This window comes from Lissotriton vulgaris, chromosome 11 (genome assembly GCF_964263255.1).
Source record: "Lissotriton vulgaris chromosome 11, aLisVul1.2, whole genome shotgun sequence".
NCBI lineage: Eukaryota > Metazoa > Chordata > Amphibia > Caudata > Salamandridae > Lissotriton > Lissotriton vulgaris.
The window spans coordinates 608077033-608104176 of NC_141699.1; the positions used below are offsets into that span (position 1 = coordinate 608077033).

General features: G+C 46.0%; 1 protein-coding gene across 2 annotated transcripts in view; it reads left to right on the forward strand.

Annotated features, from left to right (window-relative positions):
• Positions 1-27144, forward strand: part of PLS1 (plastin 1) — a 637640-nt gene that overhangs the window by 297249 nt on the left and 313247 nt on the right. For both annotated transcript variants that reach the window (XM_086943716.1, XM_086943715.1), the window contains exons 2-3: positions 3780-3890; positions 25150-25313. In XM_086943716.1, the coding sequence (XP_086799842.1) occupies positions 3821-3890; positions 25150-25313 (234 nt within the window). In that variant the 5' untranslated portion in view covers positions 3780-3820. The remainder of the gene's footprint in view (positions 1-3779; positions 3891-25149; positions 25314-27144) is intronic.

Here is a 27144-nt window from a genome sequence, read left to right on the forward strand (position 1 = left end):
TTCACCAACACCGAGATGCAAGTACAAGTTAAGTGTGTGGTGCAAGAAAAATCGCATGGTATTAGTAGAGTTCTTGATAGTCATTGTAACATGTCATTTGTGAGGCAGTAAACTGTGTTTTTCTCATGACAGTTTTGCTGTACCGTGGTTAAAAGCAACTTTTCTGTGTGGTAATGAATGTGAGAAGGTGTTTGTTGGTATAATTGCTTTAAATCATGTGTTATTGGGCCACATTTATTTTCACTGCTATGACATTAATGTTTATGCCAAAGCGTTGAAAATAAATGTGGCCCAATGACCTATGTTATTTGGAGCAACTATACTAAGAAATGTGCGTTCGGACAAGGATGGGGTCGCGCGGGGTGGTGTTAGAAATAATAGTTATAAAAAAAACGTACCTTTAGCCTCCAGCTGCCGGTCGCTTCCTGCGTCTCGTCACATTTTCAACCTCTCCTCTTCCTGGATCCCGGCAGCCCCTGGGACAGTTTCCCATCCAATCCTTGTGGGGATTTGCCCGAGCGGGCTAGAAATACGATCCCCTCAGGCCAAGGATTCTGTGGGGGTTTCTCCAGCTCGGTCGCTCAATGCAGTCGGATTGTAGAAACCTAAGTGCGCATGTGTGTTTTGGTTGGCCTGATGTGGCCGGTCAAACACACATGAGTACTTCGGTAGTCCACATAGCACTCCTCCTCCCCCCTCCAATGCCTCCGCCCGCCCCTCCCTGCAGCGCTGGCTAAGAGCTGGCAAATGCAAAATAAAACAATGCAAGAACATCGTTTTATTTGACATTTGCTGGATCTAAGCCAGGAAGTGGGGCGATGCTCCTCCACCATTGCGGAGGAGCTGCCGCTGATTCTCACATTTATTACTACAGTGCAAAGGTCATTTTGGAGTTTATTTCTGCGGTACAGCAAAATCGACATGAGAAAAAGGCTTTTTACTGCCTCAAACATTGCATGTTACAATTACTTTACACAGGGAAACAACACTCAATCACTTTAGTTTGATTTATCTTGCTGCAAAAATTTAACTCCTTGCATCCTGGTTTGGTTAACTACGGCTTGTTGAAACAAATACACATGAAACAATGCATTGGCATAAACCATATATGCAGATGTGCTGAGTATACTATACCATTTATCGCCATTGTTGAGGGAGGGTAGGGGCATCATGATTCACTTGAGTCTTTGCCTACCCTGAGTCCGGGTTCCTCTCCACACTCACAAAAGGTAATAAATAGCATATTACATTCTACTAACTAAAGTGTGTGTGTGTGTGTGCGTGTGTGTGTGCGTGTGTGTGTGTGTGTGCGTGGTATATATAAAAAAATAATATATATATATATATATATATATATATATATATATATATATATATATATATATATATATATATATATATATATATATATATATATATATATATACCCAAGAGGTTTGCTCAGAAGTCGTGCAATGATGAAGTTAAAATGTTCAACTTGTATTACTTACACACAGAGAACTATTCTAAATTAGTAATATTGACTTTGTAATCCATGTTGCATAGGTGCTGGAAGTAGGGATGTTGTGGCTGCTGCAGCACCACCAAAATAATCATACTGGAGTTCAGAGGGTGAATGAACAATAAAGATGTCTTTAATATTTGTTTTTATCTGGTCACCCCTGCTATGTGTTCAAAGACAGAGTCCAAATGTCAGGCTACGTCTTCTGACAGTTTGCTACTTATCTATTAACATGAAACACATTTTTTTGTAATTCTGAAGTGTGATAGAAACAAAGATTTTAATAGGCGCAAAACAAATCAAGACACACTAATTGGTGATTTGCAAATGAATAATATTTGCTAGAACCTGTGTTCCACATACTATTGTTTGTGCGGTATATTGGTTTATCAGTAAAACGGCATGTTCAGAGCAAATTTTGTGGCCATTTCAAAGGAAAATGTAAATGACAATGTGCTGCCACTCCATGCTCTAGAAATATATTTGTGCTTTAAATTTCACGACCACTTACACACCTCACCCGTACCACTCTCTTGCTAAATTGGCGTGGATCATTTGCTATACTTGTTGTTTTTGCGGTACTTAGGGCCAGATGTACGACCATTTTTGCATGCGCAAAAATAGCCTGGGGAATGTACAAACCATATTTTGCGACTCGCAATTTTTTTGCGACTTGCTAAATAGGCTTTTGCAACTCGCTATTAGGATGGGGCGTTCCCTTCCTAATAGCGAGCACAACCCTATGTTGTGTTTGTGTCCACAAAAGGGAAGAAGTCCCCAGGGGACCCCCTTCCCCTTTCCAAACGCAAGGCAAAATATTTTTTAAGGGCAGGCAGAGTGGTCCCAGGGAACCCTGCCTGCCCTTAAAAAATTAAACGAAAACGTTTCATTCTTTTTTTTTTAAATGCAACCCGTTTTCCTTTAAGGAAAACGGACTGCATTAAAAAAAACTGCTTTATTTAAAGGCAGTCCCAGACATGGTGGTCTGCTGAGCCCAGCAGGCCACCATACCTGGGAGGGCCTGCCATTCCCAGTGGGGTCGCACATTGCGAGAGGCTCATTAATAGTCTTGAGCCTCTCTATTTGCGACCCCATTGGGAATCGCTACCAGTGTGAAATACACTGTTGTACATTGGTAATAGCGCTTCGCAAATTAAGAGTTGCAAAAGACTCGCAATTTCCGAGGCGCTATTTCCACAGTTGTACATCTGGCCCTTGGATTTTTCACAAACCCTTGAATTCAGTAATGTAACAATTATGGCAGCACCCACTCTGAAAGTTATTCCAGCACCACTGCCATGTCATTGCCTTCAGCTAACCTCTCCTTTTTGACTTCCTTTCCCTTCTTCTCTTTGTACAGTCTTACACCCATGGCACCCTTTCCCCATCTTAGTTTTGCATCCAAATAATGGTACTACTTAAAAACCCCCAAAGCCTTAAGAAACACGAAGGGCCTTGTTTCGAGATTTCCAGGTAAGCGCGACATCTGCCAAATATTGTCTTATGCCCCCTCTGCAGTATTTAGAATGTCATTGATATCAGTGCACACGTAAGACGGCGGACCAGATACCCTCCACTTTTTGGGAGATGCCCCACATTTGCCCAATTCTAAAGAAGGCCCAGAATGCCTTATGGCCAATGAACGATGATGACCTTCACGTGATATTGAGAAAATGGTATAACGCTCTGTCTGGTAAAATAAAACAACAACATACCTCTATTTTTGCTGTTGAGGCTCTAAGGCTCTACAATATCACAAGTCACTGTTGGATGTCACAAAAACATAACACTAAATCATTTTAGTTTTTTTGAGAGCGAAACGGCCTACATCGCCCGTACTGAAGATCAATAAACATTAAAATAATTCCACAACATGCAAGCCGTTTGTAAGCCCCCTCCCGCACCCAAAAAAATATATAAGCAGGCAACTGATGTGGGTGTCGACTGGTCTTTTGTCTCTCCAGTACTGCCTTTAGGAGACACAGGAGGTTGTTTCCTGGAGGCAGTGGCTCTGATGTTCTGCAAAGCAGGTGAAAAGCAGTTGTGAGGAGGGTGTTTCTGTTTTGAAGGCTTAGTCACTGTTTCAACAGAGGGCAGAGCTCTGCTTTATCCACAAAAGAATTATTTATAGCAAAATACTCAGTCTGCTTAAGGGCTCCAGAGTGGATAGTGACTGGAACGCGTTTTTTGCTTCTCTCGCCTCAATGCATTTCAGCTGTTTATTGTGACGCTTTTCACTACAGTCAATTGACAGCCTGACCCCTTTGATTATCTTCAGATTTAAAGGCGTGGAGACCAACCCTCCGGTGCGGCGTGAAGATGGAAAACAACACTACAACGATATCCCGGGAGGATCTGGAGGAGCTGAGAGAGGCTTTTAACAAGATAGGTGAGTCCATGGGTACCTTTAGCCTCTGTCCGTGCGTCATCAAGAAGCGCCCCTTCCTTTCAGCTCATCTGGTTGGGTGGGGGACATCAGTTGATGCAAACCACTGAGCTGTAGCCTCTCCTGAAAAGGAAGAGGATCAGTAAACTTAACCTGCTGATCCTGATTCCTGAAGTTGTTGTCTTTGCCACTACCCATTTCATGTGTGAGACAAAAGCTTGTTATTGTGTTTTTGTAAACTAATGAGTGGTACACAGTTTGTCCCAGATTCATAACACTAAGAGACATTTGTGTATGCTGCACATCAGTGCCATTATGGGGATGATTATTAAAATAGAAATGAGCAGGTCTGAAATTTAATCACAAACCCCTGATTCTCTTAGCTTTGCCCACTTTATGAGATTTAAAAAAAAAACCACACGCTGCACTCTAATTTCGACAGAAATTGTTGCTCTCAAGTAATTCTCTTGATTTCCTCCTCTAGCCCCAGTAGTACCTCTGCATGTTGTTCATAGGCTATCTCCAAGGTTAGGCAAATGTGTGTTCCTTTTCTCGGTGCATCTCCAGAGCCCGGTTGATTCTTCACATGGAATACATGTTTCTATGTAGTAAAATCCTTTCGCTGTCTCCCACTGGATATCTGTGGATATTCGGTGAGTGTTTCCTCCATAAATGGCCAATTACTACAACGTTGTTATAACAGTTGTACAAGTGCCTTTATTGTGACACATTGCATTGTGAATCTTTGTGAATACCCACAGCATTCCGCCTTTGCAGATGTTCCCAACATTTCGAGTCTAACTCATATTGTCCCATGCTTTTTCTGAATTTACACCCATGGGAAATCCTGCCCACCTAGCAGATTTAGCACATTCGTGCATTCCATCTGTGGCTTCAATTAGAACACAGACCCTGATTCAATGAATTTGATTCTGTCATTCGCACTTCAAACAAATCAGATTAGCAAAAATCTGGCCCATTTTCTCTGTGCTAGCCAAATATTCTTACAGAAAATAACATAATTCAAACAAGATTTACAATCACATTCCTTTCGTTTGGAAACCCCCTAGCAGCTGGTTGAAGTATTTCCCAGTAGTCGTGCTCAATTTGCTGAATTTGACAGTCTAAGTTGGTGTACCTGGATTCCAGGTTGTATAGGTCTCTGCTGAAAGATGAACAGGCTATCTTCTCATCTCAACAAGACCTATATAGGTTAAATATTTACCCCACTCCCCACTATCTAATGAAACCCATGTTTGTGTTTGTCCAGTTTTCCATATGATGTTTAATATTGGGAGCTTGTCTGTGCCTACGCTATCCCCGTAGTTGTGATCTAGTGAAGTAAACCACAGGAAATGTAAGAGATTTGTGCATGATCAAGTAATGTCCTATAATTGGGACTCTAGGATTAAAGCTCTTGCCTCCTACTGAAAGTACCGGTTGAATCATGGTAATACAATTTCTTATGTAACAGAGAAATGATCGTATATTTTTCATATAAACATACATTTTACTGGTTAGTTCTATTTTAATTCTCACGCAACGCAGATTCATTCACTGGTGAAGTGGTTTCTTGGTGCTTCTAAGAAGAATGCAAAACTGAGCAGACCCCAAGGATTCAAACCCAGGACCACACAATTAAGTACATGCCCCAGAGGTGGCTGCTTTTGTCCACTGAGCCGCCAAACACGTTATACTTGTATGTAAGATAGTGAGAGTTCCATCTGGGAGGCCTGCAGAGTTGTAATCAGTCTCTCTGCAGGCACAGGGGAGCTGTTGTAGAAGAATAAAGGTGGATACTAGGTAGAGGCTGGAGTTCAGAGTACAAACTAAAATAAGATGTATGTTCAACGAGCAGTTCTTATCAGCTGTAAATTCTGTCAATCATTAGAAGATGTGACTTTACATTTTTACAGTTCTGCAAATCTCACAACAGATCAAACTTGACACCTTACAGTGTGTGCTATATAGGGTGCCTGGACGCTATATAGTAATGTAAATTCATACATAACCTCCTGGCCCTTACTAATACTAATAGCGCTCTGCAGTCGTTCAGCCATTTGAAGTTCAGTCAGGCCGCATAATAATTCTCTTATACTGCTTAGTCCCTTTACACTTGTATTGGACAGACCTGCCACAGGTCATATCTATCACCCAGTACTGTACCCTTCCATAGCAACAGAGCACACATCATCAACGAACAGGCATGGCATTACTGAACAGCTTTGCCATATACAGTTGTCTTCTGGAGGACTTTAATTTAGTCAACCACTGCAGGTCCCAACTAACTACATACTCTGATCGTTTCTTATCATCTCACATCGAGAATCATGTCAGGTATGATTGTAGTGCTCTTCATCCTAGCAGATCACCAGACCCTCTCTTACTCCTACCTACGCCAGCTGAGGCATATACAAATCTCAGAATGGATAACCCTATATGGTAACAATCTAAGTGGATTGTGATCATAAGCAATACGCTAAAAGGAACTGCTGTTCAACACCGCCAGCTTACCAAAAACCATAAACTGTGCATCTATCTCACACCTCTTTAACATGTGAAAAGCGTCCCATAACACTATAACCGCACCTCGGTGGTCCTCACCTGACATGGAAACACTTCCCACCTGGGATCAAAACAAATACAACTACTTTCAAATCATGTGCCCTCGATGGTGTTGCATGCTACCCATGTAAGCAAGAGCTTCAAAGCCTCACAAAGGCGTAGTAAGAACTACATAAGTGTTATACTACAGTACAATGCAACCTAGGTAAAAGTTGAGGATGTTCACATCGCAAAGGTTTATAAACATACCTGCCATAAATCCTTGCAAAGATGAGACCTACTATGGCTGGAACGATTCACATGATACACTCTCAGCAATCCATATTTATTTATTTATTTATTTTATTTAAAGAGTTTTGTATAGCGCGAACGTGACCCTTGGGTATCAGAGCGCTTCACATTACATAAGGGAGTTTAGAGATACAGCTTAAATAACAGACATTTCACAGTGATATTAGGTAGGTTAATATACAGTAATAAAAGTTAACCTAACAATATATATAATTAGACATAAGAGGTAAGTATTTGGATACATCTTGGAATCAAAGGAGTACTGGAACTTATACCACATACTAGCTGTTACAGTGGCCTACAAGTGACCTGGTGCAAGATCACTCTTATTCCCAATGGATATTCTTCAACGAAGGGTCTTTAGCTGATAAAGAGTCTGATATGTAGGTAGATATTTGGCAAAGCAGATATATCAAATGTTCCTATTGCACCCAAGTGAATCTATTGTTTCTTTAGTTGAAGTCTCAAATTCATGCACAAGTTACAGACGTCTGGTGTAAAATATTAGTTTGAAAGCAAAAAATGATGTACCACACTTGTAAGTGGGAGGTGTGATTAAACATCTATTCCTTTGTTACCAACTGACTACCACTGAAGACTAAAAAACACAGTTAATCTGAAAGCTTCCAATTAGCCACGAGTGGGAGATTCCCATGAAATGTTTTTTTTTTTTTTTTTTATTTGTTTAGCACAGATTGACTCCTGTTTAATTTCTGCCTCCACTACCCAAGCATATGCTCTGTTGGTAAGGCGATCCAAGCCATTAGATGAGGCTTCTTTATCTCTGCATCAGATCCCGAAATTTCTCAGCTGATTTGTGTTTCTCTCTGCTGTCTCATTATATCTCAGCAGAATAATAAACTGTGGTATCTTGTATTCTGTGCCATACATCCTTCCCATTTCCCTGCCTTGCTGCTCAGCCAGAATGCCTGTGTTGTGAGTGGATGTGTTGGAATGCTGGTGCGTGTGATGTATGGAATGTTTGGGATACCTGGTGAGATGAGTGTTAGTTGGAAGTATGGGGCTGAGCAGCAAGGGAGCTACTCCTGGTGGGTCTTGCACTAAGATATAACCGGACAGACTTTTTACTTCTCTCTTATTCGTGGACCTGTGGCTATCCAAAAACGTTATGTCTATCCTGAAACACCTGCCTCATGTCACCACTGTGCTGTGCTCAAGAATAAAGGGTTTGTTTTTTTTGCTCAAAAGCACATAGGGCTGATCCTGTGTAGTAGACTTAGACGTGGTGAGTTAAACACCAGCACATGGAAAAGGCAGAACTGTTAGCGGATTACTGTAGTGCAATTGCGTTCCATTCTAGTGTCCACATTTTGAGGATTGTGGCGTATTGTATGGTATTGTACGGTTGTGCGACCTTATTATGCAATATCCTCACAAAACTATCATGCTTCCAGTCAGGCTAGTTTAGTTCAACTCTAGGTAGCTGTGGCTTCGAGCAGCAAGGCTTAAACAAAGGTACTAGTGTAAAGCATTTAGAAGCACCAAACAACGAAATAAGAAATTCACGCAACATGAAAGAAATCTGACACCAATTTATAAACATAGATTATATTGTTATTAATTTTTATGACCCCAAGATTAGCAAAATCCACCAGAGGGTTCCGGAGATATAGATTTTTAAGTAAAATGTAAATCACAACTTTTTAGTTCAAAGCGCAAGCAAGCATTATTAAACTTAAAGTTTAAAATCTTTTTAAAAGTTTCAAAGAGTTGTGTTCAGCTACTTCGACCAGGGATGGGTGACCAATTCCAACAGGGCAGGGACGTCCTCAACCCCCCGCTTTAACAGCTACAGCTAATGCAGGGGTGTGATTCGTGATGGGCCTCTTCTGTCTGCAGCTCGGCAGACAAAGGCTCATAATTAATATGAAAGGATGGATGGATAGGTGCATTGATAAATGAGTAAAAGGATGGATGAGTGAAGGGAGGGAGGATGGATGATGGATAGATGGATGACTGAATGGTTGAATGGATGAGTGAAAGGGTTGAGGATGGATGAGGAAAGGATGGATGGATGGATGAGTGGATAGACTAAAGGGTTAGGTGATGGATAGACAGAGTGAAATGGTGGCTGGAATGATGAGCAAAAGGACGGATGTAAGGATGGATGAGTGAAAAAATGGATGGATGAGTGAAAGGGAGGGTAGTTGTATGGCTAGATGGATGGATGGATGAGTGAATGGATAGACAGATTAGTGAAAGGGTGTATGAATGAGTGAGTGAAAGGATGGATGAGTGAAAAGGTAAATTTATGGATAAATGAGTGGATGGATGGGTTGAAGGGTGGATGGATGAGTGAAAGGGTGGATGTCTGAGTGAAAGGGTGGATGGATATATGAGTGAAATGGAGGATGGATGGATGGATGGATGGAGTGAAAGGGTGGATGGATGAAGTGGAAGGGAGGCTGGATGAGTGAAAGTTTGGATGAATGACTGAAAGGATAAATGGATAGATGAAAGGGGGATGAATAAGTGAAACATGAATGACTGAGTGAAAGGATAGCTGAATGGAAAGGTTTGCTGGATAGGTTTGAAGATGGGTGGATAGGTTTGGATATGGATAGGCAGATGGATGGAATGGTGACAGATTGAATGATAGATGAAATATTGATTGGATGACAGAATGTAAAGGTGAACTAGTGGATTTCAGTGGGTAGATGAAATGTGAAAGGATGAATGGATAGATGCTTGGATGAAAAAGACATCCCTGTCCCTCTGGGGAGGGTCGCAATGACTTGCTTTGTTTGCTTAGTGCTACAAGAGCTTTGGTTCAAAGTGGAGGGTATTGTAATTTTCTCGCTACTCCCTTGAAACAGGGGAAAGGTCAGGCCAATAAGAAGTATTTGGACTGTTACCTGATCACCAAAGCAGTCTCAAGTCCAGTTCCACACTTTAAATCAGGAGTCTTCAATAGAGTGGTCCTTATGCCGGGGATTCAGGGTGCTGAAAGATGCTCTGGAGGCTCTGTGGTCGATGGGAGTGTCCTTGCGGTTATTCCTCAATGCACAGTTAAGGTAGGGCAACTTTGCCAACAGGAGTCTGGGTCCCTCAAAACATTTTTGAACCAGTAGGCCAGCTGCGGCTGGACTGACGATCTCCATGCACAGCGGTTCCAGCGGTTTTCTTTGGTGAAGGCTGATGTCTGTATTAGGCGATCAATATGGACTTAGACTTTTGAGTGTTGAGGATTGGTCTTTTGGGTTTCTCATCAGCAGCCAGTGGTGTTCTGAAGTATGTGGCTACTACTTGGCGGAATGGGCAGTTTCAACTTTCATTGGCCTGGTGCTGGTTCCAGGGGGTCAGCCAAATGACCCTTGGAGTCACTTCTTTTTGTTTGCAGCTCAGAAGTGACTTTTCTGTGAGCCAGGAGCCACACACACAGTCCTCTCTTTGCTAGCCCAAGGTGTGGCAGTTGCAGTCCGGCAGACAGTGCAGCATCTCTTTGTCAGGTCCAGGGGTCGGCAGAGAAGTCCTTCTTCTGTACTTTCTTCAACTCCTTTGTGATATGAGGTTCAGAGTGCCAGGGGTGCCATATTTATGCCCAGAAAGTGCTCTGGGAAGATGATGTGGTCACTAGCCAAGGGGCTACCAGGATCCCTCCCACCCTGTGATGACTTCAGCTATGTGGGGCATCTAGCAATCCCAAACTATTCTGCCAACTTTCAAGATATCTGAGCCCTTCCTTTGATGTTAGGAGCTTGGTAGCCCCCCCCCCCCTAGAGGTGTGGCTATCTGTGGGCTTCACACCCATTGGAAAACCAGTTTGGCCACTGGTTTCTCCTCTCTGTTCGAACTGCCAACCTGTCTACCTGAACAAAGACTCAGCCCTACAGCAGTGGGATCGTCATTTGTCCATGAAAGGCAGCTCTGCCTCTGAAGCTCACCTTTTTGGTCTACGCTCTTAGTCACTTCCTGCAAATGGGAGGTACCACTACTCCCTGTAGAAGGCTTCGATCTTTCAGGAGCCTGGGAGTCATATACACTAACACCCCTGCCCCATCCCGCTGAACTAGTCCTTGGAATCATTATGGGTTTAAGAGAGGCAGGCCCAGTCCTTCTCAACCAGACAAGAGGGCAGCAGGTCAGCCCAGCAGGGCAATAGACCTTCAGATCAGCAGTCCAGCAGAGTGGCAGTTCTTTCAGCAGGACAGCAGTCCTTCTTCCTGGCAGAGTATCCTCAGGTCCAGAAGTGTACTGAAAAGTGAGTGTCTGAAGTCTAGTATTTATCCCCAGTTGTGCCTTTGAAGTGGGGAGAAGCTTCTAGAGGCAGATCTTTGAAGTGAACAGGTGCCCTGCCTTCCCGGCCCTGGTTCCAGACTAACTAGAGGGGGTATGCAGCACTTTGTGTGGCGGCAGGACACAGTTAATTCAAGTGTAAGTGGGGCTGGGTCCAGCTCCTCCCTCCCATCCTGCCAGTGATGGCCCATCCATACACAGCTAAGCTCCCTATTGTGTGTGGCTGTCTAGGAGGAATACACAAAGCCCAACTGTCAACTACACACAGTCATCTGACCCAGAGACAGGCTGCCGGCACTAAATGGCTAAGACAGGAAAATGCCAACTTCCTAAAAGTAACATCAGATATGGAGCAGTACTGTACTCCAATCCAGATGCACAGCTGATATTGTAATGATCAGACGTTCTTTTTAAATAGCTTTACTGGTCAGCTGTGCGTCTGGATTGGAGTACAGTACTGCTCCATATCTGATGTTGCAAATTATCGACTTGAAAAGGGGCAGTTCACGTTTTCCAGGGAGCACGCATACAATTTAGAGTTCGGAAGAACTTCGTCTAAAAGGAGTAAAATTGTGTAAACAGGAGGGCACAGCAATCTCCGACAATGTAACTTTCTAAAAGTGACATTTTCAAAATTATAATTTAACATCCGACTTCACTATAAATCACAAATTTTCATTACAATTCCAAAGACACCAAACATGAACTGGGAACTTGTTCACATTTGGAAATTACAATTATAAAATGTAAAATGGTAACTCCAATGTTACCCTATGGGAGAGGCAGGCCTTGCAGTAGTGAAAAACTATTTTTTTTATAAACAATTTTATTGGTTTTAGAACAAAAAACCACCAGTGATATTCATAGTACAATACATTTCAGTAGTGATGCGATGTCCCACATTTGCTTTTGGATGCTACACATTTGGCAGCCATGACCCTGTGAGGCCCCATATAATGCATACAGTCGGTGAAATGAAACGTATTCATTCTATCTGCCCCAGCCATTTGCCCAGACCCTGCGGTGTTTGGCCGGACTGCCCGGGCCTCATATAGGGGTTTCTCTTGTGCTGCACACCAGTCCACTTCCCTGCGCCACTTTGCAAAGCTAGGTGGGTTGGGAAGCTGGCAGCTATGTCTCTTTTGGCCACGATCATCGCCGTGTTGAGGAACAGTTTGTCGTTCCTGGACCCATCCAGTCTATCTGTGATACCTAGGAGTGAGTTTAGTGGATTGTGTGGGACCTCCCTACCTACGACCTCTGTGAGTTCTCTTTCTATAGACTCCCAATATTGAGCCAAGAGGGGGCAGGTCCATACCATGTGAAAGAAGTCTGCCTGTTCTTGGCCACAGCAAGTGCAGGATGCAGCCGGGTTCAAACCAGCACTGTGGAGGTGCTTGGGGGTTAAGTACGCTGTATGTAAGTAGTATTGTTGAATCAGGTGGAGTCTGGTTGATACAGTGACCGTTTTGGGTGCCATCAGTGTGTCCCTCTAGTCATCCTCCTCGAGGGGTTCCACTCAGCTCTCCCATTGGCTTCTGAGCCGGACTAATGTAGTTGGGGTGTTGTTAGTTAGCGAGCAGTAAACACGTGAACTGCCCCCTTTTCCCAAGTTCCCCATCATAGTTTGTGCCTCTGGAGGACTGTAGTCCTGGCAGTGTTGTACCTCGCGGTATATGCGTATGGAGGGCATGGCGCAGCTGCCAGTATCTGTAGAATTGTGATGGGTGTAGGGAGTATCTGGTCTGCAGGTCATGTAAGGTGCATATGTGGTCGCCGACCCACACATCCCCAAGTTGGGAAACCCCAATGAGATCCCATGTCTGGAATCCTTTCAATTCGCTAACTTCCCTAAGCCAAGTGCCATGCCAGAGCGGTGGGTACAGGGTCAGTTTATTCGTCCAGTGGGTGTGGCGCAAGGAAGCTCGCCAGACCAGAAGAACAGCCTGCGTCACCACAGGTAGAGTTCTAGGAATGGGTCCCCATACATCATCGTTTGGATCCTAGGTAGGCCCAATTCTCTCAACTCGAGTCTGTATGCCAGGTCAGACCACCCCCCATTAACCAGTCATGTAGTATGAGTAGGCAGGTAGTATAAATATAATTTGGTCATACCCATGCCTCCGTCAAAGGGTGGGATTTACACAAGGTCTCCGACCGCCCCAGAGGAATTAGGTGGTCAGGCTATCTAGCTCTCTGAACCAAGCCCGTGGGAAATAAAAGGGGATTACGTAGAGGAATCTAGGGAGAATCATAATTTTAAAAAGGGCAACTCTCCCTAGGGGATTGAGTGGTAGCGGCTGCCATTTGTGGAGGTCATCCCTAGCTCTCTTCGCCAATGGGGATATGTTAAGTGACCAGGAGAGGTCAGGGAGCATTGTGATCCAGATTCCCAGATATTTAAACAATTGCCGCCTGATGGGTATTGTGGATTGCCAGTCAAAGCACTCTAGTTAAGTGTAAAGGGACCAGAACCAATTTGCTTGGCTTCAGTGGCAAATCGGAGACCCGTCCGAAGGAGAGCAATGCCCGGAGACAGTGGGTACCAGATTGGGCCGGTTCCGCAAGGAAGGGCAGGACGTCATCGGCATACAAAGCGATTTTATCTTCTTACGAGCCTGGTCACTTCCAACCCTGAATTTGGTCGTCAGACCGAATGAGGCAGGCCAGGGGCTCCATCGCTAAAGCGAAAGGTACGGGTGAGAGGGGGCATCCCTGCCTCATTCCTCTTCTAATAGGAAATGCCTCCAACAGCGCCCCCATTGACGAGCACTTGTGTTTGAGGTCGGGAGTAGAGGACCTTAACCAGGTTGCGAAACTATAGACTTAGACCCATCTCGGCCAGCCCATTGTCCAAGTACCTCCAGTCCACAGAGTTGAAGGCCTTCTTGAAGTCAGTTAGGAGTAGCGCCAAATAGGGGGTTAGCAATTGGCAGTTTGCCAGGGCCAGGTGGATGCATCAGAGGCAGTGTCTAGTCCTCCACGATGGCATGAACCCACATTGATCAGGGGGGATCAATTTGGTAAGGTAGGGCCTCAACCAATGGGCTAGGACTGCGGCCAATATCTTAACCTCTGTATTTATGAGAGATATTGTGTGGTAGTCGGCACAATTTGATGAAGGCAGTTGCGTTTTAAGGATAATGACAATGGTGGCAACATCTGTCTCTGGGGGAAATGAGCCCTTTTCAAGGGCTTCAGCAAATAGATCAGAAAGGTCCGGGATGAGTATCTCCCAGTATGTAGCGTAGTACTCCTATGGTACACCGTCAGGGCCTGGGGTTTTGCCCGGTGCAGTGCGTGCTACGGCATCGTTGATCTCCTCATGGTTGATGGGGAGGTCTGTATTGATGGATTCAGCTGCGCTGATACGGGGAAGATGGAGGTGATCCGATTTGAGTAGCTCTTGGAGGGAGACTTCAGGGCATTGCCCTGAGTACAGCTTGCGATAGTAGGAGGCAAAGGTCTTGGCCATTGCTGGGGGGGAGCAATAGACAAAGTCTTCTAGGTCTTTAATTTCTGGAATTATGTGGTTGGCTATGGGATATGTAGCTAACCTATGCAGGATCTTCCTGTTTTTGACTCTCCAGCTATACACTCTAGCTATGGAGGATCTCCATAGAAGTTTGGTGGCGTCCAAGGAGAGTTGCCTAATTTAATCTCTTAGGTGTTCAAGTTGTCTTGTCTGGTTCTCATCTCGGTCTTCAGGTGGGTGTTTCTCGAGGAGGAGCGCCTGGGCCTCTCGCAGAGTATCTGATTGTTCTGAGTCAGACGCTTTACTTTAAGTTAGCCCTTGGCGAAGCCACGGATGGTGGCTTTGCCTGCTTCCCATAGGGTACCTGGGGAGGGAACAGAACCACTATTGGTGAGGACGTACTGCTGAAGCTCTGCCCCAACCACTTTTTTAAACTCTTTATCCTGGAGGAACCACGCGTTCATCCTCCAAGTCGGGCGGATCAGGTTAGGGGGTTCCCCAATGTTCAAGAGTACGGGTGAGTGATCCGAAATGCCTCTGGGAAGGATAGTGATATCTCTGATCTTTTGGCAGTCAATAGGGGGAACAAATATGGTGTCTATTCGTGCATGAGTGTGGTGTGCAGATGATGTGTGGGTAAATTGCTTACTCTGGGGATGCATAATTCTCCAAGCATCACAGAAGCCTAGGAAATCTGCCCAGTTCGCCAAGTGTTTAGCGTGTGCGGCTCTTGCAGCAGAAAGCTTGCATTCAGTGTCAAGGTCTGGATTCTTAACCACATTGGAATCACCCCCAACTATTGTTGTACCCAGGGGTAGGGACGCAATGAGGTCAGTGGTACATTTCAAGGTCATTGTGAGCATCGATGGAGGTGAGTATATGGAGACTAGGTTGAGAGTGTTCCCTCCTGAGAATCCACTCAGAGCCCCAAAACCTCCCCGAGGGTTGTTAGTAGCCTGTGTGAGCACGAAGGGGAGATTACTCCACTGGAGGATTGCCACCCCTTGCGATCTCCAGGCAAACCCTGAGTGCCAAACTCTATCGTAGCCATATCTCGATAGAAAGGGGCAGTGGTTGCCCATGAGATGGATCTCTTGAAGTAGGACTATGTCAGGTGCCTAGTGCTCGGCGTAGCTTAAGACTGCCGTTTGCTTAACCCTGTCAAGGAGCCCATTAACATTCCAAGAGAGTATGTGGAGTGAGATTCCGCTGTTGTCCATGCATGTCATGGTGGGTGCAAGTGGGTTCGTAGGCCTACCTAACCCGGGTTGACTGAGGGATAGACTGGGGTCTGCTCTGGCTGCTGTGATGGTATTTTTCAAGCGGTATGTGGGACTATCATAATACAAGATAAGAACTCTGGTGTGACGAATGTGGTGGGACAACAATTCAGGAGAATGGTCCCAACCTCCCTCCCTACCGCCTACCCCCACCCAATACTTCGAGAACAGAAGCATCTGTCATCCCAATTAGGTAAGGTATTTGACCAAACTAAAACTTTTGGATTGGATTGCATGGAGGACCCCTCCTTACATAAGGATACTCATTGTCTTGGCGTAGATAAAAAGATTGTAGCAGGAAACATATCTTAGCGTATTTGGTAGGGATGCGTTGAAGGCGTGGCCCTGGTTAGACCCGTCATTCCAGGAGTGTCGGACTACGAGAGAGATCGGATTCAGCAAAGTCAATTTGGAGGTTCGCAGTTGAGGCACTTCTAGGTTCAATGCGGCTCGTGGAACTGGATCGCCGCGGGGAGCGAGAGTTGTTCAAGAGTGTTCCGTCTTTAGGGCGCAATTCGGATGTCAGCAGGCGAGCCCAATCTGGTTTGGCGGGCCCCATGCCTTCTGCGAGACAGTGTACGTCTTTTGTGCGGTTTGGGCCCTCCCCTAAGGCCGTCCCCTATTTGGGCCTCAGGGAGTGGATCCGAGGCGTTCATCCTGAAAGGCAGCTCCTCGGTCAGCCAAGTCAAGGCCGTCTCGGGGATTCGAAAAAGTGGGTTTTGTTCTGGAACACCACTCGGAGGCAGGCCTGGAAGAGCAACCTATATTGGAAATACAAGGTTCGCAGTTTTTTTTTCACATCGGTGAAAGAGTGTCTTTGAGTCTGGACCTCCCGCGTGTAATCTGGGAAGATCAGTATGGGGTGACCCTGGAAGGTTAGAGTATTGTGGTTACGGTCTGTGTGGTGCTCCACATGGAGGTCTACAGGCCAGGGAGCGATGGGCACACTCTATCGGAAACCAGGTGAACAGGGAGTCTTTAAGCATCCAGAATCTGATCCAGCGTTCAATGAAGTCCCCCATTTGCCCCTGCTCTGTGACCTCCAGGAACGCCACAAGGTGGAGGTTGTTACAGCTCGACCTGTTTTCAGCCTCCTCAGCCCTTTTATGTAATTCCTTTGTGTGGGTCTTTAGCAGGCCACTTGTTCTTTTAGTTGAGTAACGTCATCTTCAACAGTTGAGATGAGGGACTCGGTTTCTGTGATGCGGGCTGTCGCGTTTCAGAGGTCTTGCGGAAGGAGAGCCATTTCCTCTCGGACTTCGCCGATCTTGTTTTCAATTGAGACCTGCGAGGCGCTGATGGCTTGTAGGATGGTGTTGAGCTCGGTAGCAGGTGTGGTAGATTTCCGTGCGGGCCCGGCCACCGACCCTGGGTCGTTAGTGGTGTAGTGGTCCATTTTGGCCTGTGTTGGAGGCTTAGACCCCCGGTCCTTCCCCATGGTCACAATTGGTGTACATATTCTTAGTCTTAAACACTCTGGGGTATAGCGTGGGTCTGATGGAGGATAGGAGTCCAGCATCATTGCGGCGTGGCTTTTAGCGTGGCAGATCACCCAGTTCATCAGGGCCCCTCAGCCGTCCGTCCAGGGGTCTCAGCGGGTCACTATCCCTGTGCACCAATCGTTATCCATAGGGGAGGTACGGGAGGTGGTAACAGATTATCTCAGATCAGCGGTAGCCATGCAGTGATCAGTTCGTAAGTAATAGGACGGCCACGGTATGACAGCACTTCCCAGCCCCTCTGGGAAGGGGGGATCTGACGCCTCGCCCCCGGGCCCTGTATCTTCCCGCTTATCAGGGCTTTTGAGGGGGGGGGGGAGGGGGGCCCGGACCCACCACTTACCCATCCCAGGAGGTTAACTTGCAGGGAGATGTGACAGCCCAAACTGGGTCACTGGTTGTTGGCTCTGCTGGTCCTCCCAGAACCCATGCGCCGCCTGATCTTGCCAATACACATCAAGCACGGAGTAATATGTCAGGACCAAGGCTGTGCAGACACAAGTCTCTCTTAGAGGGCTATTCCTGGTCTGGTACTGCAGAAGGGGGGGTTCAGGGATGCAGGACTGCCACAGTTCAGGCCTCAGGAGTCAGGATCGAGGCCCAGGTCCCCAGAGCTGCCCCGCTACACCATCTCCGCCGGGACCCCCGCTCACCATGTGTCTCGTGATATGGTTCTAGCCATTCACGCCGTTCCTCTACTGCCCGCATTCAGGCTGCGTCCTGCATCGTAGGGTTATCAGTGTGGTGCAAGGAAGCCATAGCTGGTGGTGGACAGAGCCGAGTCGGGCCAAATCCCGCAGCTCAGGCAGTCAGGCATCTCATGTCTCCAGGCACTAAGCGCCCTTCAGGGGGCTCACGGCCCATTCACACGGTCAGAGCACAGCCTCAGGGGTCTGAATCGTTCCAGGGCCACGCCCACCACCACGATCGTCCGTGGGCCTCACACTCAGAGGGCAGTGCTTGCGTGGTGCTGCAGACGGGGGACCAGGGCCGAGGAGGCACTGCCGTTGGCTGGGCCTCCGCCGTGCCACCAGAGACCAAGTCTGGGGCCCAGAGAGTGCTGCCCTGAAGGTTGTCCGGAACGGGCTGCGTCAGGTTGCTCGAGTCCCACCCGTGCGGTTGGAGCACAGCCCCAGAGGTCCGGTCCTCCCCTACCAGGTCGGCCGCAGGTGGATCCTTTGCTCCGCCGCAGCCAGTCTCTCCCAGGATGGATGTGGCTCATTGTCAGGCCGCAGCTTCAGATCATCAGGGCAGCTGAGCAGCTGCAGGGTCTACCGGCAGTTCAGGAGTCTTTGCCACAGGTCTTACGGGGTCAGGAGGTATGAATTGCCTTCAGCTAGGCATGTAGCACTCATCAGCCCTCAGGTGTCTGCGGCCCCGGATCGGTGGCCGGACTGCCATTTTGCTTGGGTGCTCGGCCTCTCCCCTTTCACCAAGGGCCATCCGCAGCCATCCGGTGGCTTCGTCTCGTGTTTGGGAGGTCTGCGCTGCTTCAGTGGGATGTCAGCCTGCGTCGGGCACTTTTAATCAAACCGATGGCGGAAGATGCCTGGGCGGATGACGGAGGGGTCCTGAGCACTCTTAGAGTGCGACCGCCAGCTTGACGTGCCAAGCCACGCTCCGTGAAAAACTTTAAGAGTTTTTCACTACGAGGACATGTAAACCTCGAAAGTACATGCACAACTTTTTAAATACATTATTATTATTAGCGGGTTTATATCGCGCTAGGATCATCTCCCGGAGGAGTATCTCCGCGCCTTTGAGAAACCTTTCAGCTTGTAACAATAGGTAGGCAGATGGTAGTAATTAATTAGGAAATAAGAAGGTTTTTAACTGTTTCCTAAATAAGAGATACTCCTGACAGAGTCTCAAAGAGAGAGGAAGGCTGTTCCACAATCTTGGTCCGGCAATGGACAAAGCTCTTCCACCTTGTCTTGTCTTTCTGGCTCTTGGAACTTGTAAGAGACCTTGTTCACTGGATCTCAAGGATCGAGCGGGCCTATAGAGAGAGAATCTATTGTTTAGATACTCTGGGCCTTTGTTCTGGAGACTTTTATGTATAGTGCATCCTATCTTGTATTTCACCCTTTGTTTGATAGGCAGCCAGTGTAGGGTGTTCAGGAGAGGCTTCGATGGTGTACGGGGAGGCTGATTTAGGACAAGACGGGCCGCCGTATTCTGGACTACCTGCAATCTCGCGATAACTCCCTCGTTGACTGACAGGAGCAACCCGTTGCAGTAGTCCAGTCGACTCAGTATAAGGGCCTGCACTAACGTTCTCCTAGTTGTGTCAGGGAGCAAGGGGAAGACTTTCCTTAGCATAGCGATCACATGGAAACATGAACCCACTACTTGATTGCTGTTTTGTTTTAAAGAGAGTTCATGGTCCAGTCGTACACCGAGATTTTTTACCACCTGCTTTGGCTCTGGGACTGGGCCAATGTCTTGCAGCCACCAGTCTGGGGACCATAGGAGCTTTGCCTCACCGAACAGCATCACTTCCGTTTTTGCCACATTGCATTGCAGGAAGTTTGATGCCATCCAGTGGGCTACTGCCTTCATCCCTAAGGAAAAAGAGTTCCTGACCGTGTCCGTAAGATGTTTAAACGGGAAGAGGAGTTGGGTGTCATCCGCGTATGACATAGGGATGAACCCATGGGATCTCATGATGTTAGCCAGGGGGGCCACATAGATATTAAACAGGGTCGGGCTTAAGCAAGACCCCTGTGGCACCCCCTTTGAGATCCCCAACTCCTCTGACCGGTAGGCACCCAAGGTGACAGTCTGGGTGCGGTCGGTCAGGAAACTCCTCAACCATGCCAGAGCTACACCTTCCAGACCGATGTTAACAAGTCTGGTGGTCATGATGTCATGAGACACGGTGTCGAACGCCGCAGACAGATCCAGCAGAACCAGGATGACGGAATAACCCCCATCCTGGTACATACGTAGATCGTCTGCGACTGACAGCAAGGTGGTCTCGGTGCTATGTCTCGGCCTGAAGCCCGACTGAGAGGGATCCAGTCCATGTGTCTCCTCAACAAATCTGGACAGATGTCCATTAACGAACTTCTCCATCATCTTGCCCATAAAGGGGAGGAGAGAAATGGGTCGCAGGTTGGCAAGATCCGTCCAAGGAATGGTGGTATTTTTCCTTAGCGGTCTTACCAATGCCCGTTTCCAATCTCTCGGGACTTCTCCCGTGCTTAAAGACAGATTAATCAGTTTCTGAATATCTGGACCAAGAATATCAGCCAGCATAGGCATGATCCGGGCGGGAACAGTATCCTGCGGACTACCGCTCTTAATGACTTTTATAAGGGAGGTGACTTCTTCCAAAGAAATAGGGGGAAAGTTTTTTAAACGATTGGCCAGTGTGTTCTGCTGAATACTATTATGAGGGAGGTTGTTAGGATCGGCCACTTCCCTAGATTTAGTGGCTAATATCTTAGCATAAATCGTGTCGATTTTATTCATAAAAAAGGAAGAAATCCTATCACATAATTCTTGGGAAGCAATCTCCGCCGTCTCGCATGCTACAGGCTTGGTAAAAGTTTGCAGGATTTGAAAGAGAACTTTAGAGTCCTTCCCACCCTCTGCAAGTTGCATCGCAATGTGACTTTTCCGAGCCATCCTTATTGCCTTATAATAGGATCTAAGGGATGTTAGGTAGCATTGTTTATCCTCCGGCTTCCGAGAATGTCTCCACACTTTTTCAAGCTTCCTGGTCTTTTGTTTCATGTGTCTCAGGTCTTCGGAGTACCAGACTTCTTGTCTGGTTGCTTGGCGGGGTTTATACGTTTTAAGTGGTATAGTACCATCAATTGCTTCATTTATAGCATTTGTAAAGCGATAGAGCTCAGTTGGCATTGTTCCCTCATGCTCATTAATTATAGGGGCTTGATAGGCTTCTCGAAAGATGTCCTGTGTAAGTTTGTGCCATGGTCTTCTTTTGGTCGGCAAGGCAGTGGGTACACTTGATTTACACATGGGCTTAGTATAAAATTTTAAAATATAATGATCAGTCCATTCTGCTTGAATGGGGGATGGGTACATATTTAAAAATGAGTTGGAGAACACCAAATCCAACGTATGGCCTGCCTCGTGTGTAGGTCCCTGATTCATTTTTTTCAGACCTAAATGTTCCATATCAGTGAGAAGTGTTCTGGCCTCCATGCAGGTCTCCAGTTCACTGTGGAAGTTGAAATCCCCAACTAATAGGAAAATCTGATTGTTTAAGATGAATGGAGCCAGGACCTCCATAAGTGTGATCGAAAAATCCACACTCGAGCCAGGGGGTCGATATAAAATCGCACCCCTTCTGTTCTCCCCGGAGGTAGAGCTAAGTTTAAAAATCATTAATTCCATCAGGGGAGTGCTAATTTCCTCCAATGTTGTAACAGTTAGATCCTCCCTATATACAATTGCTATTCCTCCACCTATTTTATATGGGCGGTCCAGTCTAGAGATCTTATAGCCCATCGGGATGCCCAAAGTAACAGCTGGGGCGGAATGGGGCTTGAGCCAGGTCTCCGTTAGAAAACAGAGATCAGGCTTCTCTGTAGATATCAGGTCCCACACCTGAGAAGCATGCTTTGATAGTGAACGTACATTGCATAACAAATGTTTGCTTCCTATGGGATTGGGATCCTTGGTAATCTTTACTGGGCCGGTATTAGATATTAGACAAGACATTGCGGGTGACACTCGCAAGGGGCTCTTGGCCACTAACTCAGAGCTGAAATGTATAGAACAAATAGGGCAAGTAAAAGAGCCTTCTAATTTCGAAGGGAGGGTAACGGCACATGTATAGGGCATACTGGGACACAAATCCCGTAGTACCTTAGATGGATATATAATGCGGGCGACAACAGGAATCCTCGTAGAGATTAATGAAACAGCCATGGTATCCCGCCCCTAGCCCCGTCCAGGCACGGACGGGCACAGGCGGGCTTCTCTCTGGCTTGTCTCAGGCGCGTCCTCAGGCACTCCCCTGCGCGCGACCGCTGCGCGCTCAGGGCGACGAGAGGGCTAAATAGCCCCTCCTTGTGGGAGGCTAGACCGCTACCTGATCCACTAGCGGAAGTGAGGAAGTTTGTCAGGCTCTTACCTGTCCGCCCTCCGCTCTACGGCAATAATTGCCGAGTCGGACCGGGGCGGGCAGGCTACAACATCGAGCACTGACTGCAGAGTGCAGGAAAGTATTTAAAAATCACCCCCAATACACTACATAGCATGCGCACAGATTCTTATTCAGTGTGCAGGTCAAGCGGATGGTTTTCAGATCAACCAAACGACGCAGTTAAAATATATTTAAAACCTTATTTTTCCTGGTTGCAGACAGTTAGTATCTCGTTCCTATGTACCTGACCTGGTACAGGCTGACTGTCCTCAAGTAGAACGGGTAGACACTGCCACTGTCAACCCTATCCACGGACAGCGCGCAGCTCCTCGCTGCCTAAATAGCCCCTCCTTGTGGGAGGCTAGACCGCTACCTGATCCACTAGCGGAAGTGAGGAAGTTTGTCAGGCTCTTACCTGTCCGCCCTCCGCTCTACGGCAATAATTGCCGAGTCGGACCGGGGCGGGCAGGCTACAACATCGAGCACTGACTGCAGAGTGCAGGAAAGTATTTAAAAATCACCCCCAATACACTACATAGCATGCGCACAGATTCTTATTCAGTGTGCAGGTCAAGCGGATGGTTTTCAGATCAACCAAACGACGCAGTTAAAATATATTTAAAACCTTATTTTTCCTGGTTGCAGACAGTTAGTACCTCGTTCCTATGTACCTGACCTGGTACAGGCTGACTGTCCTCAAGTAGAACGGGTAGACACTGCCACTGTCAACCCTATCCACGGACAGCGCGCAGCTCCTCGCTGCCTAAATAGCCCCTCCTTGTGGGAGGCTAGACCGCTACCTGATCCACTAGCGGAAGTGAGGAAGTTTGTCAGGCTCTTACCTGTCCGCCCTCCGCTCTACGGCAATAATTGCCGAGTCGGACCGGGGCGGGCAGGCTACAACATCGAGCACTGACTGCAGAGTGCAGGAAAGTATTTAAAAATCACCCCCAATACACTACATAGCATGCGCACAGATTCTTATTCAGTGTGCAGGTCAAGCGGATGGTTTTCAGATCAACCAAACGACGCAGTTAAAATATATTTAAAACCTTATTTTTCCTGGTTGCAGACAGTTAGTACCTCGTTCCTATGTACCTGACCTGGTACAGGCTGACTGTCCTCAAGTAGAACGGGTAGACACTGCCACTGTCAACCCCATCCATTGCCCCCTGCCCTCTGGACTGTCCGGGACCTACCCTAGGGGTGACAAATGTTTTAAAAATGAAAGTTTGGGCCTGGCAAAGGATTTATTTTACCTGTTCAAAATGGCGGTTTAAAATTGCACACACAGGCTGCAATGGCTGGCTGAGATATGTTTAAAGTGCTACTTAAGTTAATCAGTGCTGCAGGTGCACTAGTAGCATTTAATTTACAGGCCCTGTGCACAGGTAGTGGCACTTTACTAGGGACCTACAGGTGAATTAAATACAGCAAATGGGTATAAGATAATATTACCATTTTTTGAGGAGAGAGCCCTAGGACTTTAGCACTGGTTAGCAGTGGTAAAGTATGCAGTGTACTAAAGCGAGCAAAAGCAAAGTCAGCAAACAGGAGGGTTGAAGGCAAAAGGTTAGGGGGTAAATCACGCCAAGGATGCCAGGTCGAACAATCCTTAACCCTGAATAAACATCACACTAAACCTCCCATTCCCACTATTGTTCAGCTCTAAATCTCCATCCATAATCACTCCCATAGACCTGTTTTGTTTCCTGGCTTATAGGGGGGTCCATCGTCTATATTCAGTTTTCCCCAGAACCCCTAATTTCACTCCAACATACATGCTCTTTACTTACCCACCCACAGACCTGATTGTCCATCTTTCAAAAGCCTGCCTTGCCCTGCCCAGAAATTTTCTTCAGGCAACTGTGTTTCTACCAATTCACAATATTCCAAAAAGGCAGTGGGTAGAGGATGAGCTTCTACAGGGACACCTAGGGCCATATGTATCATGCACCTGATTTGCGATTCCCAAATAGCGATTTTTAAGAAATCGCTATTTGAGAATCGCAAATAGGTATGTATGTACAAAATCAAATTTTTTTGCGATTTCTTAAAATTCCTTAATTGCGATTTGCAAATTGCAAATCGCAATTAAGGAATACTTTCCCATTCATTTCTATGGGCGAGGAGGCCCATAGGAATGAATGGGAAGTTATTCTCAATTTGCGATTCGAAATTTGCTAATCACAAATTGAGAATAATTTCAAGGGTGCAGGGGTGTCCAAAGGACACCCTGTTGCACCCCTGAAATATGCATGGGTGCACATGTGGCGCATATACATGCCCTAAGGACATGTATGTGCGTCACATGGCACTTTGAAAAATGCAAACATTTGCATTTTTCAAGGAATTCGCAACTTACCACCAACTAGGAGTTGGTGGTAATTTGCGATTCCTTAAGGACATTTTGCTAATTTTTTTGCTTCATACATAGCATTTAAGGAATCGCAAAATTTGCGATTCCTTAAATGCAATTGCAAAATAAGGAATCGCAAATTTTGCGATTCCTTGTTTTGCACCACATTTTGCTTAATACATACCATTTACCAAATTCGCATTTGCAAAGGCCGAAATTCTGAGAATTTCGGCCTTAGCGATTGCGAATTTGCTTGATTCATATGGCCCCTAATGTCTAAATTTCTTCATTAAATGTCGAAAGATTGTCCAAGAAAGTACTGCTCTATCTACCAATTCTTTGTTGTTGTTTTGTAACAAAACTACAGCAGGTTTAACAAAGATTCAAAACACACTTGTTATTTTACATTTGCAGACATCGACAACAGTGGATACGTCAGCGATTATGAACTGCAAGATCTATTCAAAGAAGCAAACCTCCCCTTGCCTGGTTACAAAGTCAGAGAAATTGTGGAAAAAATTCTAGTGGTTGCGGATAGTAACAAAGATAACAAAATCAACTTTGAAGAATTTGTATCGGTAAGTACTTTCAGAACTAATTTCCGTAATCTGAGATGCAAATTGTCCTGGCAAAATAGCCGTCAGGTTTCATTATAGTTAATATTTACATTTTTTTGTGTTGTGTATTCTGTATTAAGGGGTGCTTCGCTGAAATTCTCACGCACTCAGTACTTTTGTGGCCCTTTTAGAGGCAATGCTAGGTGAAACAAATTGCATTATTTTTTATTTGAACCTCGTTGTAAATGATCCCACTAAGGCTCTCATTACGAGTAGCTCATACAATTTCCCAGACTTTCTTACCACTGGAGTTATTGATACAGAATTATCAATACCTGAGGTATCGGTTACTCCGGGGCTATCGAAGATCCAGGTTAAAATGAGTCGAGCCCTCAAAATCCCATTAAAAATTAAGAACTACCAGGGGATTGGCATATATATTTCTGAATCCCCAGTAATTCCTCATTTCCCCCAATATTTTCACAGAGATTTCATATGCTTTCAGTAGCTTACATCTCTGTGTGAAAACAAATAGATGAAGGGAACCCAGCAGATCCCGTAATTCCTATTGGACCGGTAAGTGTTGTTACTGGTCCCATCAGAATTAGGAAACCACTAGTAACAAGTGCCTAAGTATAATAAAATGGCATGGCTCCCCTTCCTGTGCAGCTTTGCAGTCACAAAACAAGAGACACAGGAACAACATAATTTGCCAGATTGTGTGCTCTCCAAATGTTTTTTGCTCAGTGTGTACATTATATCTTGAATTCCCAAAATACTGAAGCACTGGGCCCTTTATCTTTTCTGAAATATGCAGAATAACAATCCTTACTAATATTCTTAGTAAAAATCTCTATATACTTTGCCAATGCTGGTAAATTGGGTGGCATACATTATTATCATAATTTGCTGCAACTTTTAGCCTTTGACCAATCCACCCCAGTTATGTAAAATATGTGACTCCCCTACCGCAGTCTAGCCGCAGGGATAAATTGGTCATACTGTTAGTTCGCATTTGCCAAGTTGGCGGTGCCCAGTATAGACTGTTAAAGCCTGTGGTCTGAAAACCAAATATCAGATTAAATGGTTTCTAGATTTCCTCCCAGGGCATTAGGCTAGTGAATCGAATACAAAGACGAATCAGCGCAATGAAAATTCTTAATAGCGAAGTTGAGGGAATAAAGATGGTGTATTGGTAGTAGTCTCCAATAATGAGCCATGTTTGGACCTGATCGTCTATCCATTGTTCTTTATAAAACAGATCTTAATCTTTGGGCTACATTTCCACGCCCATATTATTTTGGATTTCACATTCAGGGCGTATCTCTGAGATCTTGAAAGACTCGTATGACCCAATGGTCTATAGATTGACCATTTTAATAGACATTTCAGTAAAAAAATGCAAAGATTCTATTGGGGTAGTGGAGGAAGTGACGGTGGGCAGTCAGCTGATTCCTTGGCAACAGGCAGACCTTCTTGCAAATCAAACAAAATGTTATCATATACTTGTTTTGAATTATATTATATGTGTGGGAAATCGGCCTTTTTAGGTCTCGCCTGTCGATGCGCATGCGCATCGAGCAAGGCGAGAGTATTGCGACTTATCCACTCTTTATCCACACTGCAAGGAATCCTGGCGATTCCTTGCAGTGCCCGTGACTTTTAAGGTCAATGCGCATGCGCATTGAGCTTATGCGCATGCGCATTGACCTTAAAAGCGCGTGCACGTCCGTCTTTGTTTACCCGCTCCGCCCCCTCCCCTTCCCGCCGTGTCGCATTTCTCCTCCCCCCTCCCCTCTCTTCCCTCCAGCTTGTTTTTTGTTTATTTGACCCGCTCCGCCCCCTCCCCTTC